The sequence below is a fragment of the Bufo bufo genome, chromosome 9, assembly GCF_905171765.1.
Source record: "Bufo bufo chromosome 9, aBufBuf1.1, whole genome shotgun sequence".
In the NCBI taxonomy this organism is placed as follows: Eukaryota; Metazoa; Chordata; class Amphibia; order Anura; family Bufonidae; genus Bufo; species Bufo bufo.
This window is the reverse complement of record NC_053397.1, coordinates 224,821,152-224,844,999: the sequence shown is the minus strand read 5'-3', so window position 1 is coordinate 224,844,999 and position 23,848 is coordinate 224,821,152. Positions and strand designations below refer to the sequence as shown.

At 43.9% G+C, this 23,848-nt stretch overlaps 1 protein-coding gene across 6 annotated transcripts in view; it reads right to left on the bottom strand.

Moving 5' to 3' along the window:
- Nucleotides 1–23,848, bottom strand: part of PTPRF (protein tyrosine phosphatase receptor type F) — a 229,752-nt gene that overhangs the window by 25,826 nt on the left and 180,078 nt on the right. For 5 of the 6 annotated variants that reach the window (XM_040407837.1, XM_040407836.1, XM_040407839.1 and 2 more), the window contains exons 6-10: nucleotides 10,055–10,165; nucleotides 2,694–2,963; nucleotides 2,035–2,616; nucleotides 1,784–1,917; nucleotides 1,529–1,673 (exon numbers count right to left, since the gene is read on the bottom strand). In XM_040407837.1, coding sequence (XP_040263771.1) covers nucleotides 1,529–1,673; nucleotides 1,784–1,917; nucleotides 2,035–2,616; nucleotides 2,694–2,963; nucleotides 10,055–10,165 — 1,242 coding nt within the window. Of the gene's footprint in view, nucleotides 1–1,528; nucleotides 1,674–1,783; nucleotides 1,918–2,034; nucleotides 2,617–2,693; nucleotides 2,964–8,910; nucleotides 9,616–10,054; nucleotides 10,166–23,848 lie in introns of those variants that run through there. The other variant, XM_040407842.1, reaches the window with a different exon arrangement.

The window sequence follows — 23,848 nt, the reverse complement described above, 5'->3', positions numbered from 1 at the left end:
CTGCTCTAGAACATATGACCACTAAGGCCAGAGATTTGCCACAGAAGTCACTGGACCAAGCCACTTCTTGCCTGGCTAGGACTGAAAGCGTCTGGGAACAGGGCAGAGGTGAGTTTAGCTTTTTGTTGTTTTTTTTGATAATTGCCCGCAGGTTACAACCATTGGGGTTGTTGGCTCCTAGGCCGGACAACCCCTTTAAACTTGATTGTATTATGGACTATATCTGTGCAATCTACTGATGCTATTTGGTAACAGAAAATAAATAAGGAGCAAAACATAAATTGATGCAGTAAATTTGGCAGGAAAGGCATTAAAATGACGTGGGAAAAATGAAATTGACAATTCAGAAGCTTACTCCATGCAGGTTCTCTGTGTTCACATCAGCCTCACTGATAACTATAGGGGCATCGCCCGATTAGCAGACAGAACGGGGTAAAACCTAGAAAATGTTTACAGTCGCCAATAGAAACCAGATTTACTGGATGTTCACTAAGTTCTAATAGGACGTAGCACAGCCACTGAAACCGAAAATGCACATCTGGACGGCCAACCTCCTCCTGACCTGGCACTGGCTGCCCATCATGTATCCTGTCAGCCATAAGAATAACTTACAGAAATGGTGGCCAGGCGCTCTATAATCTGGATTTCTTACTCCACTTCTACTGCAGGAAAGGTTTTCTCATCAGTTCTTATGCACCGATTATAGATATGGGACTTATGGTCCTGATACCACCCTGCACCACTGCCTCGTTACCTTATTTCAGGGGAATTCTATCCCTTCTTACAAATTTCCCTGAACCTTGCTGTTATGTAGATACATTTCATTGGGCTGTGGGGTTCTGCTCATCAGGGGCGGATTGGCAATAGACATAGATATATAGATACATTTTGTGCTGCTGGCAGTATTTAGTGATGGACTCTGTTTGGGCGGTATAATGTGCACAATATGGTATTGCTGGTCATGCTTCCATCAGTTTGGACCCAACTACAAAACGGGGCCACTTTTAGTTCCCAGTCCGCCCCTGCTGCTTATACTGTACTACTGCGTCCTGAGTCCATTGCTTCCTATGTGACATGCAAAAATGGCCAATCACTGCAGACCACTCATAAGGTGGGTGACGAATTGAAGGACTAACTTCAGTTTTTGATGGACAGAACGCTTAAGTGCATTTAAAAAATAAATAAAGCCCATTGTGCCAAGACTATAAATGAGTAAAGATGAGAGCAGCATTGACGAGACAGATGATTGTCTCTCATTCACGCAATCTCCCGAAAAGCAGCTAAATTCCCTCAATCTGCCACTGAATAGTCTAGTGAGTCTGGACCTGTCAGTATTGTAAGTAAGCAGCGAAGGGCATGCGACATCTACTTACTAGATGGGAGAAGCTAACAACCACGTCATGGAGCAGCAGTAACTTACCCTTGTGTGGACAACACCAGGAACATCCAGAGAGCCGCCATGTAGACAGATAGCCATACACACAGAAATACATCAGTCATACAAGTGACACCGTTATCAGATACTTACTGGACTGCGCTGTCCTGGCCTCGATCACTGGCGTGTAAACCCCGAGCCCCATAGAAGAGCTGGCCGCCAGCTGGAATTTATACAGGGTGTCCGGCTTTAACCCCTCAACGGCGTAAAATGATGAGGGGGCGAATGTGAGTTTTTGCTGAAATATAAAACATTGCATGATCAAACTTTAGCAGTAATCAGAAGACAGAACTTCTGCTCAGTACAAGCAGATGACCTGCACCATCCGTTTTCTCATGTGTCACTCACTTGTGGCCCATCCTGCCCTTCCCAGTACAGAAGTTCATATGAGACAATGCGCTCTTGCTGACTATAACGCCAGGTCAGCATAATTCTTGTGTCTGATTCAGCTTCTGCCTGGAAATTAATTGGCTGCGCTGGAACTGTGAAAAAAAACAGAATTAAGAGAAAACTTCTGTAAGACTCATTGGTATACAGTACACTGAAAGATTGTGAACCTTACGTAATCCGACAGTAACGGGTTCCCATCAAAAACTCACCACCCTGCTGTGTCTTCAATTGGACCATATCTGAGGGTGGCCCATCGCCCACCGATGTGAATGCCAGAACACGGATACTGTAAGTAATCCCGGTGGTTAGTCCTGCAATAGTTGTCAAAAGGCTGTCCACAACATTGTGCTTTTGCCACATGTTAAAAGGTAAATGTGGGTCTGAAGTGTAATACACTCGGAACCCTCTTATTTGTCCATTGGCTTCTTCGGGGGGATCCCATTGAACGATCATAGTACTAGCACTCAGCATGCGGGCCTGGACTCTGAGAGGAGGACCTGAAGGAGCCTGTTCTCCTGTCTGAGCTTCCACCACTTCACTTGGAGGTCCACGACCTATGTTGTTAACGGCAATGACACAAAACTCATACTCAGAGTAAGGGCTGAGCCCACCAATACTGTAACGCGTGGTGGCGACACCATCAACTTCCTGGAAAGACCCTTCATATGCTTTGGGTTTATACTGGATCACATAATAGGAAAGAGGCTCTGGGTTCCCAGAATCCCAGGTCAAGGTGACACTAGTGGCGGTTGTCTCTGTTACTGTGACGGCTACTGGCGGCTTTGGCAATGCTGCAGAAATAGAAGAAAACTGTGTCATAATGGTCTGATTGTCAAGTCATCCCTCCCCTATGTCGGCATGACCTTACCTTTCACAGTAATTTGTGCAACAGCCTCAATCATCCCCAGAGAAGAAATAGCCACACAGGTGTAATTGGTGGATTCTCGAATATTGGTCAGCTCCAGAACATTACGTCCAACGGGCATTTCATCTTCTTTGGTAAGTTCTTCCAGACCAGCCATCCACTTTACATAAGGCATGGGAGCACCAACTGCCACACAGGTTAAGTTGACACTGCCTCCTGGCATGACTTCATGGCTACTGGGTGGAATAGAAAACCGCGGTGCCACACGCCGGACTGCAAAGAGCCAAACAATGAGGGTTCAGGAACTAAAAGTGGAGGTTTATCAAGAAGAGCTCTACTGTACTGATCCTTTTCAGTAAAAAAAAAAAAAAAGTATGGGCAAGCAGATAAGCTGCACAATCTGATGGAAAGTACATACTTCAGAGATTTCTGTGTGGGAACTCATGATCTCCTGCTCTACTAGTCGTTTTCTCCTCGTGAAGAAAGGAAGGACAACCCTAAGGCGATGTCCACACGTGACTGATATCTGAATCCGCAGCAGGAAAAACAATGCATCAATTGCTGTATTTTGTTGCAAAAAAGATGCTGATTTGACACAGATTTCACTCCTTGCAATGCAAAGGATCAAATCTGCAGCATAATCCGACATGCCGTAGACTTTAAACTGCATGGCGAGTCATTTTCCACAGTGTGGATGTCAACTGCTAAAAACACATTCACTTTGCCAGTAACGTACAACGCTCTGGGTTTGTCACACAAAAATCTGCAGCAGCAAATCCACCACATTTCAGTCAGGTGTGGACGTCCCCGCAAGGCTTAGGTTTAAAGGGGCTGTGACGGTATGCATTACTAGTCAATAAGAAAACTCAAAATCCACTGAATAGAGGCAGATGTCTTGTTTCCAGTGTTATATGGGCCATAGTACATCCCTTTTCATCAGGTCAAATCATTGTGTCCATGGGATTTAGTAATAAAAGCTGAGGGAAGCTAAGAACATTGATATCACTTGATGGCATGAACCACAATCACATATTTCATTATTGAATGCACAGACCCATGATAACACAGATGCTGCATGTAAAGGACTTGCCCTGACCATGTCCGGACTACACATCCCAGCTGTAATAACTCTAAAGAACGTTTGACTTCAGGACTTGGTACAAATCTCCTTGATCTAGAGAGTTACGGACAACGGGGCTTCTGCCAGCCCCTCGCAGGATGAGGCTGATGAAGATGACAATGGTTACTGCGGGATGGTGTTTCTTCGTTTCCTTTGTAGACCTCTCCAGAGCTTGTAGCTTCCGTCACCACCATGACCAAAGATTGCAAAGTTAAAGAAGTTGTCCAGGTGATGACAACAGATGGTGGACATTCAGAGAGCATGCATCAGGCAGGAAGGTTATAGACGCAGGAGTGCAGAAAGGAGACAGGGGGAATCCATACAATCAAAGGGGACAGACCATGCTCTGGTAATATTAAGAAAGGCACTTGGGCATGCAGTATGGTATGACAGAAGACCAAGGATTATAATGCAGGGACAATGTGCTCCTAAACTAATCTTCTGTGACCAACTGAGCCAAATAATCTCTCCAGATGAAAACCTAGAGGGAGCAGTCCAGAGCGGTACACCATTAGAAGCTTATGTCTAAACCTACATCCTACCCCCAGGTCTGAGGAAGCAGCGCCACCGGCAACATCCTTTATTATCTTGTTCCAACCTTGTTTTTCACGCTGAACCCTGCATTGTAAACAGGAACCTAGAGACCCAGGGATTTATCACAGAGGGGTCTTCCTAGGAATTAACTATTTAAACCCACGTGTAGCCATGTTTTAACTTTTTACCCATGTCTGGCTTATTCCACATGACTAATACCTGACTATAGTCTGTCTTCGTCCTGAAGGCTCTTATTGTCATATACTTGCCTATAATTATGACATCGAACAAATGCTGAGTCGAAGCAGCAGGGAGCTGTGGGACAAAAGGTCTACACTCTGCAGTAAGGTGATCGAGCACTTAAAATCCCTCCTGTGACCACAATTTCCCTCATTGTAAGAGGGTTAGACAAGCACAGAGCAGAGGAACAGCAGGAGGAAGATTGAGGGCTTTTTAATAATTCAGCAGGCATTAGCGTGCAGTTACAGCCTGTGGTGCTCAGAAGACGGGATACATTTCCCAATCCCGTGATCAGTGATGTCCAACTCACCAGGCGCATCTCACATTGCGCTCTTTGGTGACCTCAGTGCATTAACTGGCTACACAATCCCATTCCTTCTATCCCCAGAGATGGCATGAACGCTGTGCCATCCTGATAACTCCACGGATGGTGGCATCACCTTTCACCCATCTCAGATGAATCCACAGGAAAGGAGAGAGGGAAGCAGAAAGCTCTGCCAAAGAGAGCTCTTGGGTCTGCTCCAGACGGTCGGGGAAAGGCTTTGTGTGAAGGGACTGTTTATGGGGTTTATTATGGAGGGGCTGAAAGTGCAATTCTGCATTTTAGCTAATAACCAGTTAGAGGCTTAAAATGTGCGTTTCTCTGTTTACTGATGCAAATACAATATACCTTTATGGGGAAAGCTGGAAAAAAAGCCAGAGACCATTACAATGCTCGATCTACCAGGCCATACTGGAATATTCCTGTGGTCTATCTGTACAAAGGATGTACCTATCTAGTCCGCAGGTTCGGGGCGAAACTTTCTGGCTTGGGTAATTGTAATTATATACAGTTTTTTTGTATACCACCTGGTTCTCCTGGTTATTAACGGATGAGATCTGTGGATGAAGCACCCATTTTATATATGGACTAGCGCCAAACGTGGTCATCAATGAACAATCTCCGTGTCAAGCGGGCTGAACAAGCAGACCATAGCGCTTCAGAGGTTGGGAGTCCGCAGTAATATGAAGTGTTAATTGACTCTGAAGTACCTATTGCAGTATTGTCGCTGTGCTTGGCTTGGCGCTGAGCTCGGTGGGACAGTTTAGAGGACAGTACTTTACAGATAATGGAAGACAAAAGAATAATGTACAATCCTCATGAGACATTAGAGCTCTCGGATGGAAATGATATTCATATCAAGGGCTATAAGCCGGGCTCGCATGCTTGGTCAGAGCAGGACTGAGATTTCTTAGCCGGGCAGAACGCCGTCAATCACCTCTGATTATCTCCCTTTCATGCACGGGAAACGTAAGAACTGTTTAAGTTGAGACTTTTACATATTTTGTAAGTCAATCCCACGGTGGCTCGTTTGATAGACGCTGGGTTTCTGAATTTCCTTTTTCAGCTTAACATCTATTGAAGATTTCTTCCTGGCCTCTGAAATATCGCCTTTAAATGGGTTTATGCCATGGCTCTTTAAAGCGGTGATTCAGAGACCAGTCCTTAGGGAGCCCTAATGGTCACTTTCCGAGATTAATCTTTATTCCAAGCCATTAAATACAGTAATATCTATAATTATCAGCTGTCCATTCACGCGTCCGTAGAATGTGTCCGCACCCATTCTGCAATTCTGCGGACCCATTCATTCTCTATGGGGCAGGAATGGATGCAGACAGCATCAGCATTTCCGGAGCGCGACCCCGGAAAAAAATAGAACATGTCCTATTCTTGTCTGCAATTGCGGACAAGAATAGGCAGTTCTATGGGGGTGCCGGCCGGGTGTACTGCGAATCCGCGATACACTGCGGACTTGTGAATGGACCTTCTCCATCACAGCAAAGTGTAGGATGCTCTCCCCTTTGAAATGCTGATCCCCACTGAAACATCCACATTACAGCCTCGACACGGTGCTGCCCCTCATCATTGCCAGGTCAGACCAGTAAGCCAACAAATAAAGCCGCATGGTAAGTCCTCAGTATCTCGGGGAATCATAATTGGCATACATGGTTTGATCTGTCATGCCCATATGGGTACTTGGGGGGTATTTAGATGGCACTACCACACACATATTTTGTGAAATGTTGGAAACTGTTTTCTAATGCACTGGTCAGAGACTGGCAGCTGGCGGGAGTGTGGCTGGATAAAGTGCACTCTCTTGGTTTAATCCTCTCAGAAAAGATTCTTACTAACTATATTGTTGGACACCTTATTTCCTTCCCTACTCCGGCATTGTGTATGCTAGACGCCGCGCCATTGTCTAAAGCCATGCAGTAAATCGCTATCGTCTGTCTCCTTCAACTACTGGTGCATTAGTGAGAACAATGACAGATGACTCTTCATTTTCCACTGAAATAAGCCTCAAATTGAATTCTCTTTGCATCTAAATGATAAACCCATCAGAAGATTAAAGTCTGCGCACTGGTTTGCTTGTAGACATTGGGTACCAGTACTGATCCGGTGGTTTGTAATGCCGCTGGTCGAGCAGTTACCATTGGTAATGACTGGATCCATCTCAGTGACTTTGCACTATCTGCGCAGCCGTCGGTCCTGACATTTATTTGTAGACAATTTCCTGCCCGGTTTTGGATTTTATTTCACATTTAAGATAAATGATTTGGCATGCTGGATCGGTTGAGAGGACTGTATGTCATTACTGGACTGTGGTTTCGGAGAGGGCTCGCTGCTCAGACGATCACACACCAGGGTTCAGAAGGGGCGGCTATACTCTGCAATTTGCATTCGCTCAGGGAAATTTCTCAGATGAAAATAACATGAAGGGGAGGGAGGGAAAGGAGCAGATCCGCGGCACGGAGATAAAAGAACTCTTTAATATATGACCTTGCAGAGTCGCAGAGCAATAATTAAATGCCTGGATGAGCAGAGCAGCTTCCAGGAACACAGCTAAAAGAAAAACGGATGTGTCATTATCCGCAGCCAAACGGATACTATTAACCCTCCTCCCCCCGGGACCACCCAAAACCTTGTGCTGCGAAATGGTAAAAGGGAACGCGTCAGGTGCGTACTGCGCAAGTGCAATGGTGCCAAAGTTACTATTCGTGGCAGCAAGTACACAAGGAGCATGCGGTTTCTTCAGGCCCACGTAACCCAGAATAGGCCACCACCAGCTCTTCCTGGCATCACAATATTGGCCAACAATGGTGGAGAAAAGCTGCCTAAGGAAACCAGTGTCCTGTTCCTAGAAGAATGGGTCGCTCATTTCCCCAGGTGTGGCCGCAGGAACCATCACCACCAGTATTACGACGCTATACTGATTCTTTATATTCCCCTGCGCACACAAGGCCTACTGAGCCACTTGGAGGATAACTAAGTGAAGTCCTGGGAAATGCTGCGCGCGTACAGTTGGTAGATGAAGGCTCTGCTCCGTTACATTGGGGCCATATAGAAACATCTATCCAAAGGTAAATCACTCAAAAATGATGTCCTGCTTCAGCAGCAGTGACTGCATGTCCTCGGGGAGGTGCTCTTAACTACTGAGCTTTCAGCATCATCCATTATAGGAAAGGGCAATACTTGTAAGAGCTGCTGTAGCTACAAGTGACCTTCTGTAGCAGCTTTTCTTCTATAACTTTACTATGTGATTCCACAATTCTTCTTTGTACCTTTGCACTCAATCCTCCCTCTCCTCTGCTGGTCAATAATTGCTTCTACAATACAAAATCTACACCAAATTTTGAGACTCTAACACGTTTATGACTTGGACTTTCCATGACTATGAATGATGACCCTAGAAGATTGCGTCACAGAACCTATTAGAGGTGCAAACAATGAATGGTTATGAGGGATGTTATGAGTGCAATGTCCTGCAAGTATCCAAGGCTCCAAGGTAGACTACACATTCTAAGTCCGAGTTCACACAGTCCGCGTTTGGTCAGTTATTTCAATCAGTGATTGTGAGGCCAGAACCAGGTGCGTATAAAAGACACAGAACAGGAGCAGATCTTCCCAATATACCCTATGTCTGTGGAGGCTCCAGTCCTGGTTTTGGCTCACAATCACTGATGGAAATCACTGACCAAACACTGACTGTGTGAACCAGGCCTAACACAAAGTACATCAAGCTATGGAGGAAGAGACTGAGGGTTGGGGAGGAATAGGTAGCGACACAGGGCGTGGGCAAGGGCCATGCACATTTCAGCAGGCGCGGAGGGGACTGCACAGGCAGGCACCAGAGTCACAGGGTAGAGGGAAGGAATTGGGCACCATCTGGGGGGTCTGCAGAAGAAGAAGCTCTGTTTGGAGCCCGGCTCTGCTGTTTTCCCCACAGGGGTGGGTCGGACCAGACGTGCCAATCTGTATCTGGATAAGAAGTGAAAGGGACCAACCTTCTCGCTGATCTGAGAGATGGAGGTTTGATTGGATGGCGGTGCGATGAGGATGACGAGGTAGTAGAAAGACAAGGAGAAACACAGAGAGAGTAAAAACAGAAAACTGCATGTGTACGTGACAAACACACAATCCGCACAGTGCACACCAAACATGGAGGTCAACACGGCAGCCGCACACGGCCTGGGAACCGTCCACTCCACACACAACATACTCCAGTCATAAGTCCATCCCTCCAAGAGACATCACATACAAGAGCAAATGAAGAGACACAGGGTGCAACACAGGACTTGTGTGTATGCCATTCCTACTTGGGTCCACTGGGGGCGATGTCGGACACATTGAGGGGTAAACGTCTTCTGCACAAGCAAACATTTCCTTGTTCTGAGAGAAACACAAACAATTCAGCTTAATCCCAGTATAGTCACCAGCGTGAACTGGGATGTGCTAATTGTAGACTGTACACCCATACACATTAGACACAGTGAATTCTCCGGATAATGAGAAATCCTGAGCACTCTCATAAAACTCACTGTGTGACTTCAGCTGCAAAATCTGTTTGGAATTGAGTCTTTTAGGTCCAATCATGATTCTACTTGGGTGTCAGCCCTACATCGGTGCAAAGGTCCCTATAATTACCAAAGGAGACTTCAGACGTAAACTGTGGATATTCCTGCTGGGAAGACGACATCCCCGGAAACCAGCTTGTGTGTAGGACTGGATGTCTAGAGGTGTGTGTGACCCTCAGGACGTCCGACATCTACAGAACAGCTGAAGTCATCTGTGCTGCTGTGGATAGTGTAAGGCAGGTTTGTGTTCAGTGGTGATGTGGCGTCTATGATGACACGATAACGTGACATCACACTCCTCCATATTAGTGTCCGGCAGTGGAATAATGAGATCGATTCACAATTAAACAGGACGGGTTCTGCAGACATTGCACATACGGTTACAGACCCAAAGCAGCACACAGTAACACTCCAACAGCACAATCCCATTCACCAACACAACGGTTCGCATCACGTACACACCCAAGACCATCACCGATAGAAGGGGTTCACTGGCAATTGTGTAGGAGTCCTGTAAAGACGACTGTTAGCTGCGGTCCATGGATGGCTGACCCCAATGGGGTGGAATTCTTACCACGCACGTAGAGATTAGCGGGAGCGGAGTAGCGAGTTCCGGCGCTGTTGGTGGCCACGCATTCATACTTCCCCTGGTCGGATTCTTCACTGTTTTCGATCTGCAAAGCTCCTGGGGAAAAGACATAAAAAGGAAAGAGAAAAGGAACAAATTAAAACCTGTAACCCTGTAAAACCATTTCAATTGCTGTCCTACGGGACACGGACCAAGAAGCGGTTATTAAAGTCATCTTGCTTTGCACATGCAACTTCAATACAAGAATGTGGGAACATTAACAAGGCCTTTAATTAGCCTGGAGGGATCTGTGCACAGAAGAGTCCTATCAGCTGGAGATGTGAAATGTCCCCTCCGTGGTCCTGAGCGATGAGAGGAGCACATCTAAGAAGACACGGAGAGGCCGGGACAAGGCTAAAATTTTACTGGAGTTCAGGACTGTCCTGATTAGAAGCCCTTATGACAACGCGCCCCCCGACAGGACATTGACATTATAATGTGATCTAATGGTAAATGTCTGAAGCGATGTCCTCTGCGCAGATTTGGGATTAGCGCTCACACCTAGAATGCCTCATACTTGAACCTGTGTGTCACTCTTTTCTTCATGCCTGGTGCAGTATTTCTGCCCTAGTGCCAGCAAGATGGCAGCCGCTCACCGGATACAGAGGGGATCTGAGCTCATTCTTATTGTAATGCTGTGCTAGGGGAGCAGGGCCGCTATGGAGAACTCACCATTTAGAGGTTTCTAGCCGTATGTTCTGCAGTTCAGAGAAACACTGTCTGGTGATCTGGAAGCTACAGCTATGTGGCAGTGGAGAGGATATCCTGCAGGGCTATCACTTATTATATCCATTGTGCTCCCAGAATCCTGAAGCATCTGATGGGGGTGTTAGTGGTTAGGACGGGGTTGGGGGTTGCTGGGTGGACAACAATGATCATGGTGAAGACGAGTGAGAGGCTCGGAGGACCCTTATACACAGGTTGTACCCTTTTTACCAATACAATTTAGCAGCCACCAAAACTTTGCCCTATTGTGCCTTTTTACATCCAAGGGTAAAGCAGCTCATCTTGGGGGACACAACAGTAAGGACCCCGCGGCCCAGCAGTCATGGGGGGGACGAGTCCTCTATTTCCTACTGCAAACAACCAAGCAAAGGATTGGTCTGCTCCGATTTTTATAAGAAACTAAATATGCAAACCCAGATTATAGCAAAAAAACTAAGAATCTACTGGGTGGGAAAAAAGGGTACAACCGGATTGTTAGCTCCTCGGCCAAACTGTGAGAAACACGAGAACGAACACCAAGATGTGAGCTTGTTAATGTTAATTGTGAATACGGATGAGCTTCCATTGAGCGATGGGAAGATGGTGGAAGCGGCATTGTGAGGAAGACCCTGGCATTCTTACCTCTGATCGGTGTACCACCTGGTGAGGTAATGTGAATGCAAATAAGATTAGAAAGAAGCTGTTAGTAATAAGTACAAGGAGATACAGGGACATTCAGAGATAACAGGACGAGTGCGGAGTGATGAACCTCTCCATAAGCACCGTGCCAGCCGCCATGCCAGTGCCACGTGCCCATACAGAGGTTATCAGAAGGGTTTTCAAAGAGGTTCTGTAAAACAAACAAAAAACTAGCTACATGGAATTCATATAACTAGGACTTATCGGATAGCACAGCGCGGAGCACACACATGGAGCAGGCGTCTTCCCAAATATCAGTAATATAAGTCTGATGGGTGAGGGCCTCGGGGCGAATAAAAGAGAGGTCGTCACCGTCCTGTGAAGCCACTTCTGGTGACGGTCACACAGAGGCAAGCAATCTCAGTATGGATCCTTGCTGTAAAGCATTATGGTCCAAGCACACAGGACAATCGTTACTCGTCAGTAATGGTCCGCTCACAAAGAGACCCCTCATTACATAACTAAAAGCTGTTGACTGATTGGAGCCACTGGACGCATTCCCTGCAGATGATCGATATCCTGATCGCTGGGGCTGCAGGAACGGATAATCACCGGCTCATTTTCTCTGTGGGGTCTGTGGTTCACCACTTAAGATTGGTCACTGTACAGATTGTTATATGTGACGGGCAGAGACAACCAGTCCAATATCAGGACAGGTTAACCGCCTGAGCACTGGACGTATGGGGTAAACTATTATCCAGAGGAGCCCATTGGGGGCAGATGTATTACAGGGCAGCTGTCAGCAGTTTTGTACCTATGCCACTGGCTGAGCGGTTACATGTGCACTTGGCAGCGAAAGGCATCTGTGTTGGTCCCTGTTCATATGTGCCCGCATTGCCGAGAAATATGAGGTTTTACTATGTGAAAATGAACCTCTAGGAGCAACGGGGGCATTGCCTTTACACCCCCTCTCCAATTTTATTGACAGGACCAGGCATGATGATGTTTTCACTGTTTGGTCCTGTCAATCAAAGTGCAGAGGGTGCTGCAGTTGCAGAGAGAGCAGAGCCTCTAGGTGTAATGGTAGGCTAATTTGCATATATTAAAACCTAATATTTCTCAGCAATGCTGGTACATATGAACAGGGACCAACACAGACGCCTTCACCTGCCAAGCGCACATGTAACAGGTCAGCCAGTGTCATAGGTACAAAACTGCTGACAGATGCCCTTTAAGCCCTAATAAGAAGGCGCATTTCATGGCGGTCCACGACCCCAAAAAAACTAAGTCAGTTTCTAGGAGGCTTTTTTTGAAAGGGAAGTAACATTGAAAAAAGTCAGAAGTTTTTATGCAAAATGCCACTTGAGGGAGGAAAACTGGCCTTGGCGAGTCTACCCCCGGCCTCTGAAGCAGCACATCTGTGTTCTCCGCACCATGCCATTAGATAAACCCTCCGCCGACCAGGCTGTTAGTGGTTTAGTTTGGTTGTGGACACATTTTTACCTGAAATAAAATGGTTAATTTTAATGCAAGAAAATGAAATGCATTTTTTTTCCTGCTAGAAGTGAACAGTTTGGAGTTGTCATCATTAGAGGCCTCACCCTGAGTCGCACGTTAATATCACACACTGGGTGGCGGAGATTTTCGGCAGCGGAGAGCCAATATTTGCAATGAGCTCTGCCAAAGCAATATCAAAATTTCTCCAGCAATTTCCTCGCACACGGAGGACGGGAATGAAATGCAGTCGTCATGGAGACAATACGATCAAGACTTTCCGCTCACTAAATGAGCCAAATTTCCCCTACAATTCCCTGCCTTGCGCATCTCATCCAAATGCATTTTTAACCCAAGCATCTCCAAAAAGACGATTCCGCCCTTGTAATCCGGCAGGATTAGGGCTCGCAGTCTGTGTGCAACGATCATGGGTTGGAAATCTGCCAGTGATAATATGGCTCCTGGCGTCTGCTAATTATCTAATGACTCACAAGGGCCCGGCTCTGCCCATCTCTCCCACGGCAGATACGTCTTACAGGGAGTTGTCCGCATAGTATGAAAGGGTAAAGTGTTATTGCAAAAATATACACACCTGCAGCAAACACCGGAGTGTTGATCTGTACCCACCGCAGAGGGGCAGGGAGTACATTCATCTGCAGGTCCCCGTGTTATTGTGGTTGTAATTCTTACAACCATCTGATGGTTGTTTCCATGTGACGTACCTGCTGGCTGTGGCCCTAAGGGACCCTTGTACCAGTCTGTCCGGAGACTACTGCATCCGGGCCAAATCATAGCAGCTCTGCAGTTTAGGGGGGGCACCAGGACCCAGGTGGGTCATTCAGTTTGCCCCATTACTTTTCAGCAGTTTACACTTTCCTCCCGCTTTTGTGCGTCATTGTTCATCGAGGTCCCCAGGTTTGGGTCAGATTTCCTATCAATCCAAGTGTGACGTCACAGATCCGTGACCCCAAATATTTCAGTTCATGACTGAACGCATAATAAAATGACTTCATCGGCTTTTCGTCCAGACAGCAGCCTGGCATTTCCATCTGTCTCGGGTCACGGCAAGCATCGTTTGTGCGAGATGCCAGCGCTGTGAAGGTTAAGCATCGCCTGCGCAGGATAATATTTTATATGTCATCTCATCAGGCTTTGATTTGCAGTCAGATTTCAGGGTGAAGAGAAGACTGTGCGCTTGTATCAGATATAATATACATACCGCCATTAAGCCGGTCAAAGGCATAAAAATACCGCAATCTGGTCCATGGGCTGATATTGTCTGCGGTGAGGATGCTTGTCAGTACTCCCACAGTACCTACGGCGCTACTTCTCTGGAGATCTGACACAACACTAAAGGCCTCATCTCCAAAAAAAACTGTCACCACGAAATGCAGGGCAATCTGCAGGCAGTGTGTTATAGAGCAGGAGGAGCTGAGCAGATTATATATACAGAGGACCTGTCACCATGTAATCTGCAGGCAGTGTGTTATAGAGCAGGAGGAGCTGAGCAGATTATATATACAGAGAACCTGTCACCATGTAATCTGCAGGCAGTGTGTTATAGAGCAGGAGGAGCTGAGCAGATTATATATAAAGAGAACCTGTCACTGTGTAATCTGCAGGCAGTGTGTTATAGAGCAGGAGGAGCTGAGCAGATTATATATACAGAGGACCCGTCACTGTGTAATCTGCAGGCAGCGTGTTATAGAGCAGGAGGAGCTGAGCAGATTATATATACAGAGGACCCGTCACTGTGTAATCTGCAGGCAGTGTGTTATAGAGCAGGAGGAGCTGAGCAGATTATATATAAAGAGAACCTGTCACCATGTAATCTGCAGGCAGTGTGTTATAGAGCAGGAGGAGCTGAGCAGATTATATATACAGAGGACCTGTCACCGTGCAATCTGCAGGCAGCGTGTTATAGAGCAGGAGGAGCTGAGCAGATTATATATACAGAGGACCCGTCACTGTGTAATCTGCATGCAGCGTGTTATAGAGCAGGAGGAGCTGAGCAGATTATATATAAAGAGAACCTGTCACCGTGTAATCTGCAGGCAGTGTGTTATAGAGCAGGAGGAGCTGAGCAGATTATATATACAGAGGACCCGTCACTGTGTAATCTGCAGGCAGCGTGTTATAGAGCAGGAGGAGCTGAGCAGATTATATATACAGAGGACCCGTCACTGTGTAATCTGCAGGTAGTGTGTTATAGAGCAGGAGGAGCTGAGCAGATTATATATAAAGAGAACCTGTCACCATGTAATCTGCAGGCAGAATGTTATAGAGCAGAAGGAGCTGAGCAGATTATATATAAAGAGAACCTGTCACCGTGTAATCTGCAGGCAGCGTGTTATAGAGCAGGAGGAGCTGAGCAGATTATATATAAAGAGAACCTGTCACCATGTAATCTGCAGGCAGCGTGTTATAGAGCAGGAGGAGCTGAGCAGATGATATATAAAGAGAACCTGTCACCATGTAATCTGCAGGCAGAATGTTATAGAGCAGAAGGAGCTGAGCAGATTATATATAAAGAGAACCTGTCACCATGTAATCTGCAGGCAGCGTGTTATAGAGCAGGAGGAGCTGAGCAGATGATATATAAAGAGAACCTGTCACCATGTAATCTGCAGGCAGAATGTTATAGAGCAGAAGGAGCTGAGCAGATTATATATAAAGAGAACCTGTCACCGTGTAATCTGCAGGCAGCGTGTTATAGAGCAGGAGGAGCTGAGCAGATTATATATAAAGAGAACCTGTCACCGTGTAATCTGCAGACAGCGTGTTATAGAGCAGGAGGAGCTGAGCAGATTATATATAAAGAGATCCTGTCACCATGTAATCTGCAGGCAGCGTGTTATAGAGCAGGAGGAGCTGAGCAGATTATATATAAAGAGAACTTGTCACCATGTAATCTGCAGGCAGCGTGTTATAGAGCAGGAGGAGCTGAGCAGATTATATATAAAGAAGACCTGTCACCATGTAATCTGCAGGCAGTGTGTTATAGAGCAGGAGGAGCTGAGCAGAATATATATAAAGAGAAACTGTCACCATGTAATCTGCAGGCAGTGTGTTATAGAGCAGGAGGAGCTGAGCAGATTATATATACAGAGGACCTGTCACCATGTAATCTGCAGGCAGCGTGTTATAGAGCAGGAGGAGCTGAGCAGATTATATATAAAGAGGACCTGTCACCGTGTAATCTGCAGGCAGCGTGTTATAGAGCAGGAGGAGCTGAGCAGATTATATATAAAGAGGACCTGTCACCATGTAATCTGCAGGCAGCGTGTTATAGAGCAGGAGGAGCTGAGCAGATTGATGTATAGATTTAAGGGAAAAGATTTAGTAAAACTTGTGATTTACACAAAATTGATTTACCTGTGACTGACAACCTTCCCTGTGTGTATACATAGATAGTTGTCAGTCACTGAAAAGACTACCCACTAGGGCAACTGAGCTCAGAGAGAGCAGAGATTTTGATGTACAAGTTGTATATCTGCTCAGCTCCTCCTGCAGTCCTTTGTGCCAGTGCAGGGAAGCACGTCCCCTGTGTGTGAACCAGCGGGCCGCTCGTAGTAAAGGTCAGTTGCCTTTTGTGGCTCGGTCTGACATTCAGACTGTTGTGTTTTTTTGGCGGAGCAGTTATCGTCCTGCGGGATGATCTCTATTATTTCAGGACACAGAGAGTTAAACAAACAAGACAGAAGAAAGCAGAATATCAAAGCACTTTCCATTGGTTCCCAGAGTCGGTCAGACATCTGATGCCCTGCGGCCCCCGACGGGCACTGGAAGTAATATGTAGACAATAGGGATATGCAGCCCGATTACTTCAAAGCTTTTCTAGCAGCTCCATGCAGGAATGAATGCTCCAACAAAAAAACAAAAAAATCTATTTTTAGTTTCCCAAATTCTGTCTGTCCAGAAAGAGCAAAGATTCATGAGGTTAGGATTATATTACAGAGCTCCTCATGTGAACAATGCCCAACCTAGAAGCCTCTGAGCTCCACAAATCTCTCTCCTCCTTACACACTGTAACAGATTATCAGCTCTGTGAGCAGGATAGGTCAGAATGGAGTGTCAAACTCTGCATGTAAACATTAAGGAGGGACTCCGGTTTTAATGATTACGGTACATTTATTTCTTTAGACAATAGTAACATAGAACATAAGGCTGAAAAAAGCCCTCCGTCCATCCAGTTCGGCCTGTTATCCTGCAGGTTGATCCAGAGGAAGGCAAAAAAAAAACCCTGTGAGGTAGAAGCCAATTTTCCCCACTTTAGGGGAATAAAAAATTCCTTCCCGACTCCAATCAGGCATCAGGATAACTCCTTGGATCAACGACCCCTCTCTAGTAGCTATAGCCTGTAATATTATTACACTCCAGAAATACATCCAGGCCCCTCCTGACTTCCTTTATTGTACTCACAGGACACAGAATAATTTTCTAATTTACATCTATTTAAAATTTTGCTCACAGAACTTTATTATATCCGTGCATTTGCCGCTCCCTTATGAAAAAAAAAACAACAAAAAAAACGTAGAGTCCATTTTAATCCTGTAAAATGCATCCGTAGGAGAGCGGGATAGGACTAAATCATGTGACCTGGCTGTCCGTTACCTGCCCGGGTATCTAACAGGTGACTAGTAATGTACAGCGGAGCAGAACATGTACAGTATATGCAGTGCTACTACCGGCAGCAGCCTCTCATGTCTGTCAGCGTCTGGGTCGAAGCAGATCTCCGTCTGTGCTGTTTTTTTACACTAGACTTTATTAACAAGATGACATCACTTAAAGACAGGCAGACAATGATGTCGTTACTGTAATAACCACTATAGAAATCATGATTCCACCTCTAGTTCTTTCACCTGTCACATGTATGTGTCCTGTGTGCTTCGCCCAGCACATGTATGTCATGTAACACTGCATGATGTGTGGGGTGTCACATGACTGATGCCGTGTTTCAGTTAGGCCATGGATACATTACACAGGACTGATACATGGGCTATACCATTCTTCATTTAGGGGTCAACTGCTTGATATAAGAAAGATACGTATGCAGAATTTTAAATACATGTATATTAGAAGATGTATGATTTCCTATTATATAAACAAATTTAAAACAAAATTACACCGGAATACCCCTTTAAATGTTTCTATTCACCTACAACAAGCAGAGTTCTTGAAAATGGGGATTTACCATGAACAACCTCAAGGACTCCATATCATTCTTTCAAGACCAGAGGACACCCTAACCCTAATAGATTCCACCATGACCAGAGAGTGGCACTAAAGCAAGTCATCAGCACATCTCAGCCATGACCAGAGCGGGCCATCAAGAGACCCCAACCATGACCACATCCCGTCATCAACAGATCCCAACCATGACCACAGCCCGCCATAACCAAATGCAAAGATGAATGGTGACCACAACCAGACACTATTCCAGCCTGACCTGAACACACCATAGCCTACCATGATCAATGTCCACCAAAACTAGATATTGTCATGCCCAGATCCCACTGTTACCAAAACCAGTCACGATCAGAGCCGGCCATAACCAAAAGGCAAAGATGAATGGTAACCACCTCAACTGGAGTGTACCATGACCAGACACCACCATGGCTGGACAGTACCATGACCAGAGACCACCACGACTGGAGAGTACCATGACCAGAGACCACCACGACTGGAGAGTACCATGACCAGAGACCACAACGACTGGAGAGTACCATGACCAGAGACCACCACGACTGGACAGTACCATGACCAGAGACCACCACGACTGGAGAGTACCATGACCAGACACCACCACGACTGGAGAGTACCATGACCAGACACCACCACGACTGGAGAGTACCATGACCAGAGACCACCACGACTGCAGAGTACCACGACTGCAGAGTACCATGACCAGAGACCACCACGACTGGAGAGTACCATGACCAGAGACCACCACGACTGGAGAGTACCATGACCAGAGACCACCACGACTGGAGAGTACCATGACCAGAGACCACCACGACTGGACAGTACCATGACCAGAGACCACCACGACTGGAGAGTACCATGACCAGACACCACCACGACTGGAGAGTACCATGACCAGAGACCACCACGACTGCAGAGTACCACGACTGCAGAGTACCATGACCAGAGACCACCACGACTGGAGAGTACCATGACCAGAGACCACCACGACTGGAGAGTACCATGACCAGAGACCACCACGACTGGAGAGTACCATGACCAGAGACCACCACGACTGGACAGTACCATGACCAGAGACCACCACGACTGGACAGTACCATGACCAGAGACCACCACGGCTGGAGAGTACCATGACCAGAGACCACCACGACTGGACAGTACCATGACCAGAGACCACCACGACTGGAGAGTACCATGACCAGAGACCACCACGACTGGAGAGTACCATGACCAGACACCACCATGCAGATCTATGTGTAGTGTGGGATTATCTGCTTCATTGATTTTATCCCCAAATTCTGGGGTTACAGGAATGTCTGCACAAAAATATATCAGGTTTTTTTTGGTGTTTAACGTTTTACAGATCTCACGTCCATTCTGGGTGAAAAGCTCTCCCTTATAAACAATCACCTCCAATGTGCAAGGATTCGGGCAAATTAAAGCTCCGGTAACCACAGCCTCATCCCCTATAGTCGGCGCTGATCCCGCGTTCAATGACTAATGCTGACTGAATAAACTTACTGATCTCATCTGAGGCATTAACCCGCCACGAAGTCTATTATTAGGATTTCCCACCGTTGTGGAGTCTTATTGTGCTGTTTACAGCCATTTAAGTCTCTAGCACCAGGTCTTCTCCACTCGATCCTTTGTCATTGTTTCCACGGCATTTGTTCAGTGACAGTGGAACTCAACAACTTTATCGAAAGACATAGAAAAAGGAAATAATTACTGGAGTCCGGTGAAGTATAACCAGTCAGGACCATTACCGTGCTCATTCAGGGAAATCAACGCGTGTAATGTCACAAGACTAATACACAAGAATGTCCATTCACAAGGTACAGAATACCTCAGGTCTCATAAATACCAGCCTAAAGACTAAATACAGACACTGTGAACTACTTGGGGTTGTCCAGCCTAGTAATTGCCAAACCCATTGATCTTAACCTGTGCCCCATTAAAACTAAAAACTAAAAAACTTGTCCGTGCTCCTGCCCTGCTCGTACCGCTGCCCCATTCCTACCCACTTCGAATACCTGACTTGGTCCTGTGACTTTTGCGGCCAATCACAGGCCTCAGCGGTCAGGAGGCCAAGCCATTTATTGCTGCTGGTACCAGAAACATCCAGGAATGGGGCAGCAATGCAGGCACAGTGGAACTGTGGACATATGAGATTTTTTATGGGGCACAGGTTAGCACCACTGTGTTAACATCCTCTAAAAAGAATATGACCACTATAATACTGCCCCTTATGTTTATATACAAATATAGATATATCTATTATAACTGCTATAATACTGTTCCTATGTACAAGAATATAACTACTATAATACTGTTCTATGTACAAGAATATAACTACTATAATACTGCCTCCTATGTACAAGAATATAACTACTATAATACTGCTCCTATGTACAAGAATATAACGACTATAATACTGCCTCCTATGTACAAGAATATAACTACTATAATACTGCTCCTATGTACAAGAATATAACTACTATAATACTGCCTCCTATGTACAAGAATATAACTACTATAATACTGCTCCTATGTACAGGAATATAACTACTATAATACTGCTCCTATGTACAAGAATATTACTACTATGATGCTGCCTCCTATGTACAAGAATATAACTACTATAATACTGCTCCTATGTACAAGAATATAACTACTATAATACTGCCTTCTATGTACAAGAATATAACTACTATAATACTGCTATGTACAAGAATATTACTACTATGATGCTGCCTCCTATGTACAAGAATATAACTACTATAATACCGCTCCTATGTACAGGAATATAACTACTATAATACTGCTCCTATGTACAAGAATATAACTACTATAATACTGCTCCTATGTACAAGAATATAACTACTATAATACTGCCTCCTATGTACAAGAATATAACTACTATAATACTGCCTCCTATGTACAATAATATAACTACTATAATACTGCCTCCCTATGTACAAGAATATAACTACTATAATACTGCCTCCTATGTACAAGAATATAACTACTATAATACCGCTCCTATGTACAGGAATATAACTACTATAATACTGCTCCTATGTACAAGAATATAACTACTATAATACTGCTCCTATGTACAAGAATATAACTACTATAATACTGCTCCTATGTACAAGAATATTACTACTATGATGCTGCCTCCTATGTACAAGAATATAACTACTATAATACTGCCTCCTATGTACAAGAATATAACTACTATAATACCGCTCCTATGTACAAGAATATAACTACTATAATACTTCCTCCTATGTACAAGAATATAACTACTATAATACTGCCTCCTATGTACAAGAATATAACTACTATAATACCGCTCCTATGTACAAGAATATAACTACTATAATACTGCTCCTATATACAAGAATATAACTACTATAATACTACCTCCTATGTACAGGAATATAACTACTATAATACTGCTCCTATGTACAAGAATATAACTACTATAATACTGCTCCTATGTACAAGAATATAACTACTATAATACTGCTCCTATGTACAGGAATATAACTACTATAATACTGCTCCTATGTACAAGAATATTACTACTATGATGCTGCCTCCTATGTACAAGAATATAACTACTATAATACTGCTCCTATGTACAAGAATATAACTACTATAATACTGCTCCTATGTACAAGAATATAACTACTATAATACTGCCTCCTATGTACAAGAATATAACTACTATAATACTGCCTCCTATGTACAAGAATATAACTACTATAATACTGCTCCTATGTACAAGAATATAACTACTATAATACTGCTCCTGTGTACAAGAATATAACTACTATAATACTGCTCCTATGTACAAGAATATAACTACTATAATACTGCCTCCTATGTACAATAATATAACTACTCTAATACAGCCTCCTATGTACAAGAATATAACTTCTATAATACAGCCTCCTATGTACAAGAATATAACTACTATAATACTGCCTCCTATGTACAATAATATAACTACTATAATACTGCCTCCTATGTACAAGAATATAACTTCTATAATACTGCTCCTATGTACAGGAATATAACTACTATAATACTGCTCCTATGTACAAGAATATAACTACTATAATACTGCCTCCTATGTACAATAATATAACTACTCTAATACAGCCTCCTATGTACAAGAATATAACTACTATAATACAGCCTCCTATGTACAAGAATATAACTACTATAATACTGCCTCCTATGTACAAGAATATAACTACTATAATACTGCTCCTATGTACAAGAATATAACTACTATAATACTGCTCCTATGTACAGGAATATAACTACTATAATACTGCTCCTATGTACAAGAATATTACTACTATGATGCTGCCTCCTATGTACAAGAATATAACTACTATAATACTGCTCCTATGTACAAGAATATAACTACTATAATACTGCTCCTATGTACAAGAATATAACTACTATAATACTGCCTCCTATGTACAAGAATATAACTACTATAATACTGCCTCCTATGTACAAGAATATAACTACTATAATACTGCTCCTATGTACAAGAATATAACTACTATAATACTGCTCCTGTGTACAAGAATATAACTACTATAATACTGCTCCTATGTACAAGAATATAACTACTATAATACTGCCTCCTATGTACAATAATATAACTACTCTAATACAGCCTCCTATGTACAAGAATATAACTTCTATAATACAGCCTCCTATGTACAAGAATATAACTACTATAATACTGCCTCCTATGTACAAGAATATAACTACTATAATACCGCTCCTATGTACAAGAATATAACTACTATAATACTGCTCCTATATACAAGAATATAACTACTATAATACTACCTCCTATGTACAGGAATATAACTAATATAATACTGCTCCTATGTACAAGAATATAACTACTATAATACTGCTCCTATGTACAAGAATATAACTACTATAATACTGCTCCTATGTACAGGAATATAACTACTATAATACTGCTCCTATGTACAAGAATATTACTACTATGATGCTGCCTCCTATGTACAAGAATATAACTACTATAATACTGCTCCTATGTACAAGAATATAACTACTATAATACTGCTCCTATGTACAAGAATATAACTACTATAATACTGCCTCCTATGTACAAGAATATAACTACTATAATACTGCCTCCTATGTACAAGAATATAACTACTATAATACTGCTCCTATGTACAAGAATATAACTACTATAATACTGCTCCTGTGTACAAGAATATAACTACTATAATACTGTTCCTATGTACAAGAATATAACTACTATAATACTGCCTCCTATGTACAATAATATAACTACTCTAATACAGCCTCCTATGTACAAGAATATAACTTCTATAATACAGCCTCCTATGTACAAGAATATAACTACTATAATACTGCCTCCTATGTACAATAATATAACTACTATAATACTGCTCCTATGTACAAGAATATAACTTCTATAATACTGCTCCTATGTACAGGAATATAACTACTATAATACTGCTCCTATGTACAAGAATATAACTACTATAATACTGCCTCCTATGTACAAGAATATAACTTCTATAATACTGCTCCTATGTACAGGAATATAACTACTATAATACTGCTCCTATGTACAAGAATATAACTACTATAATACTG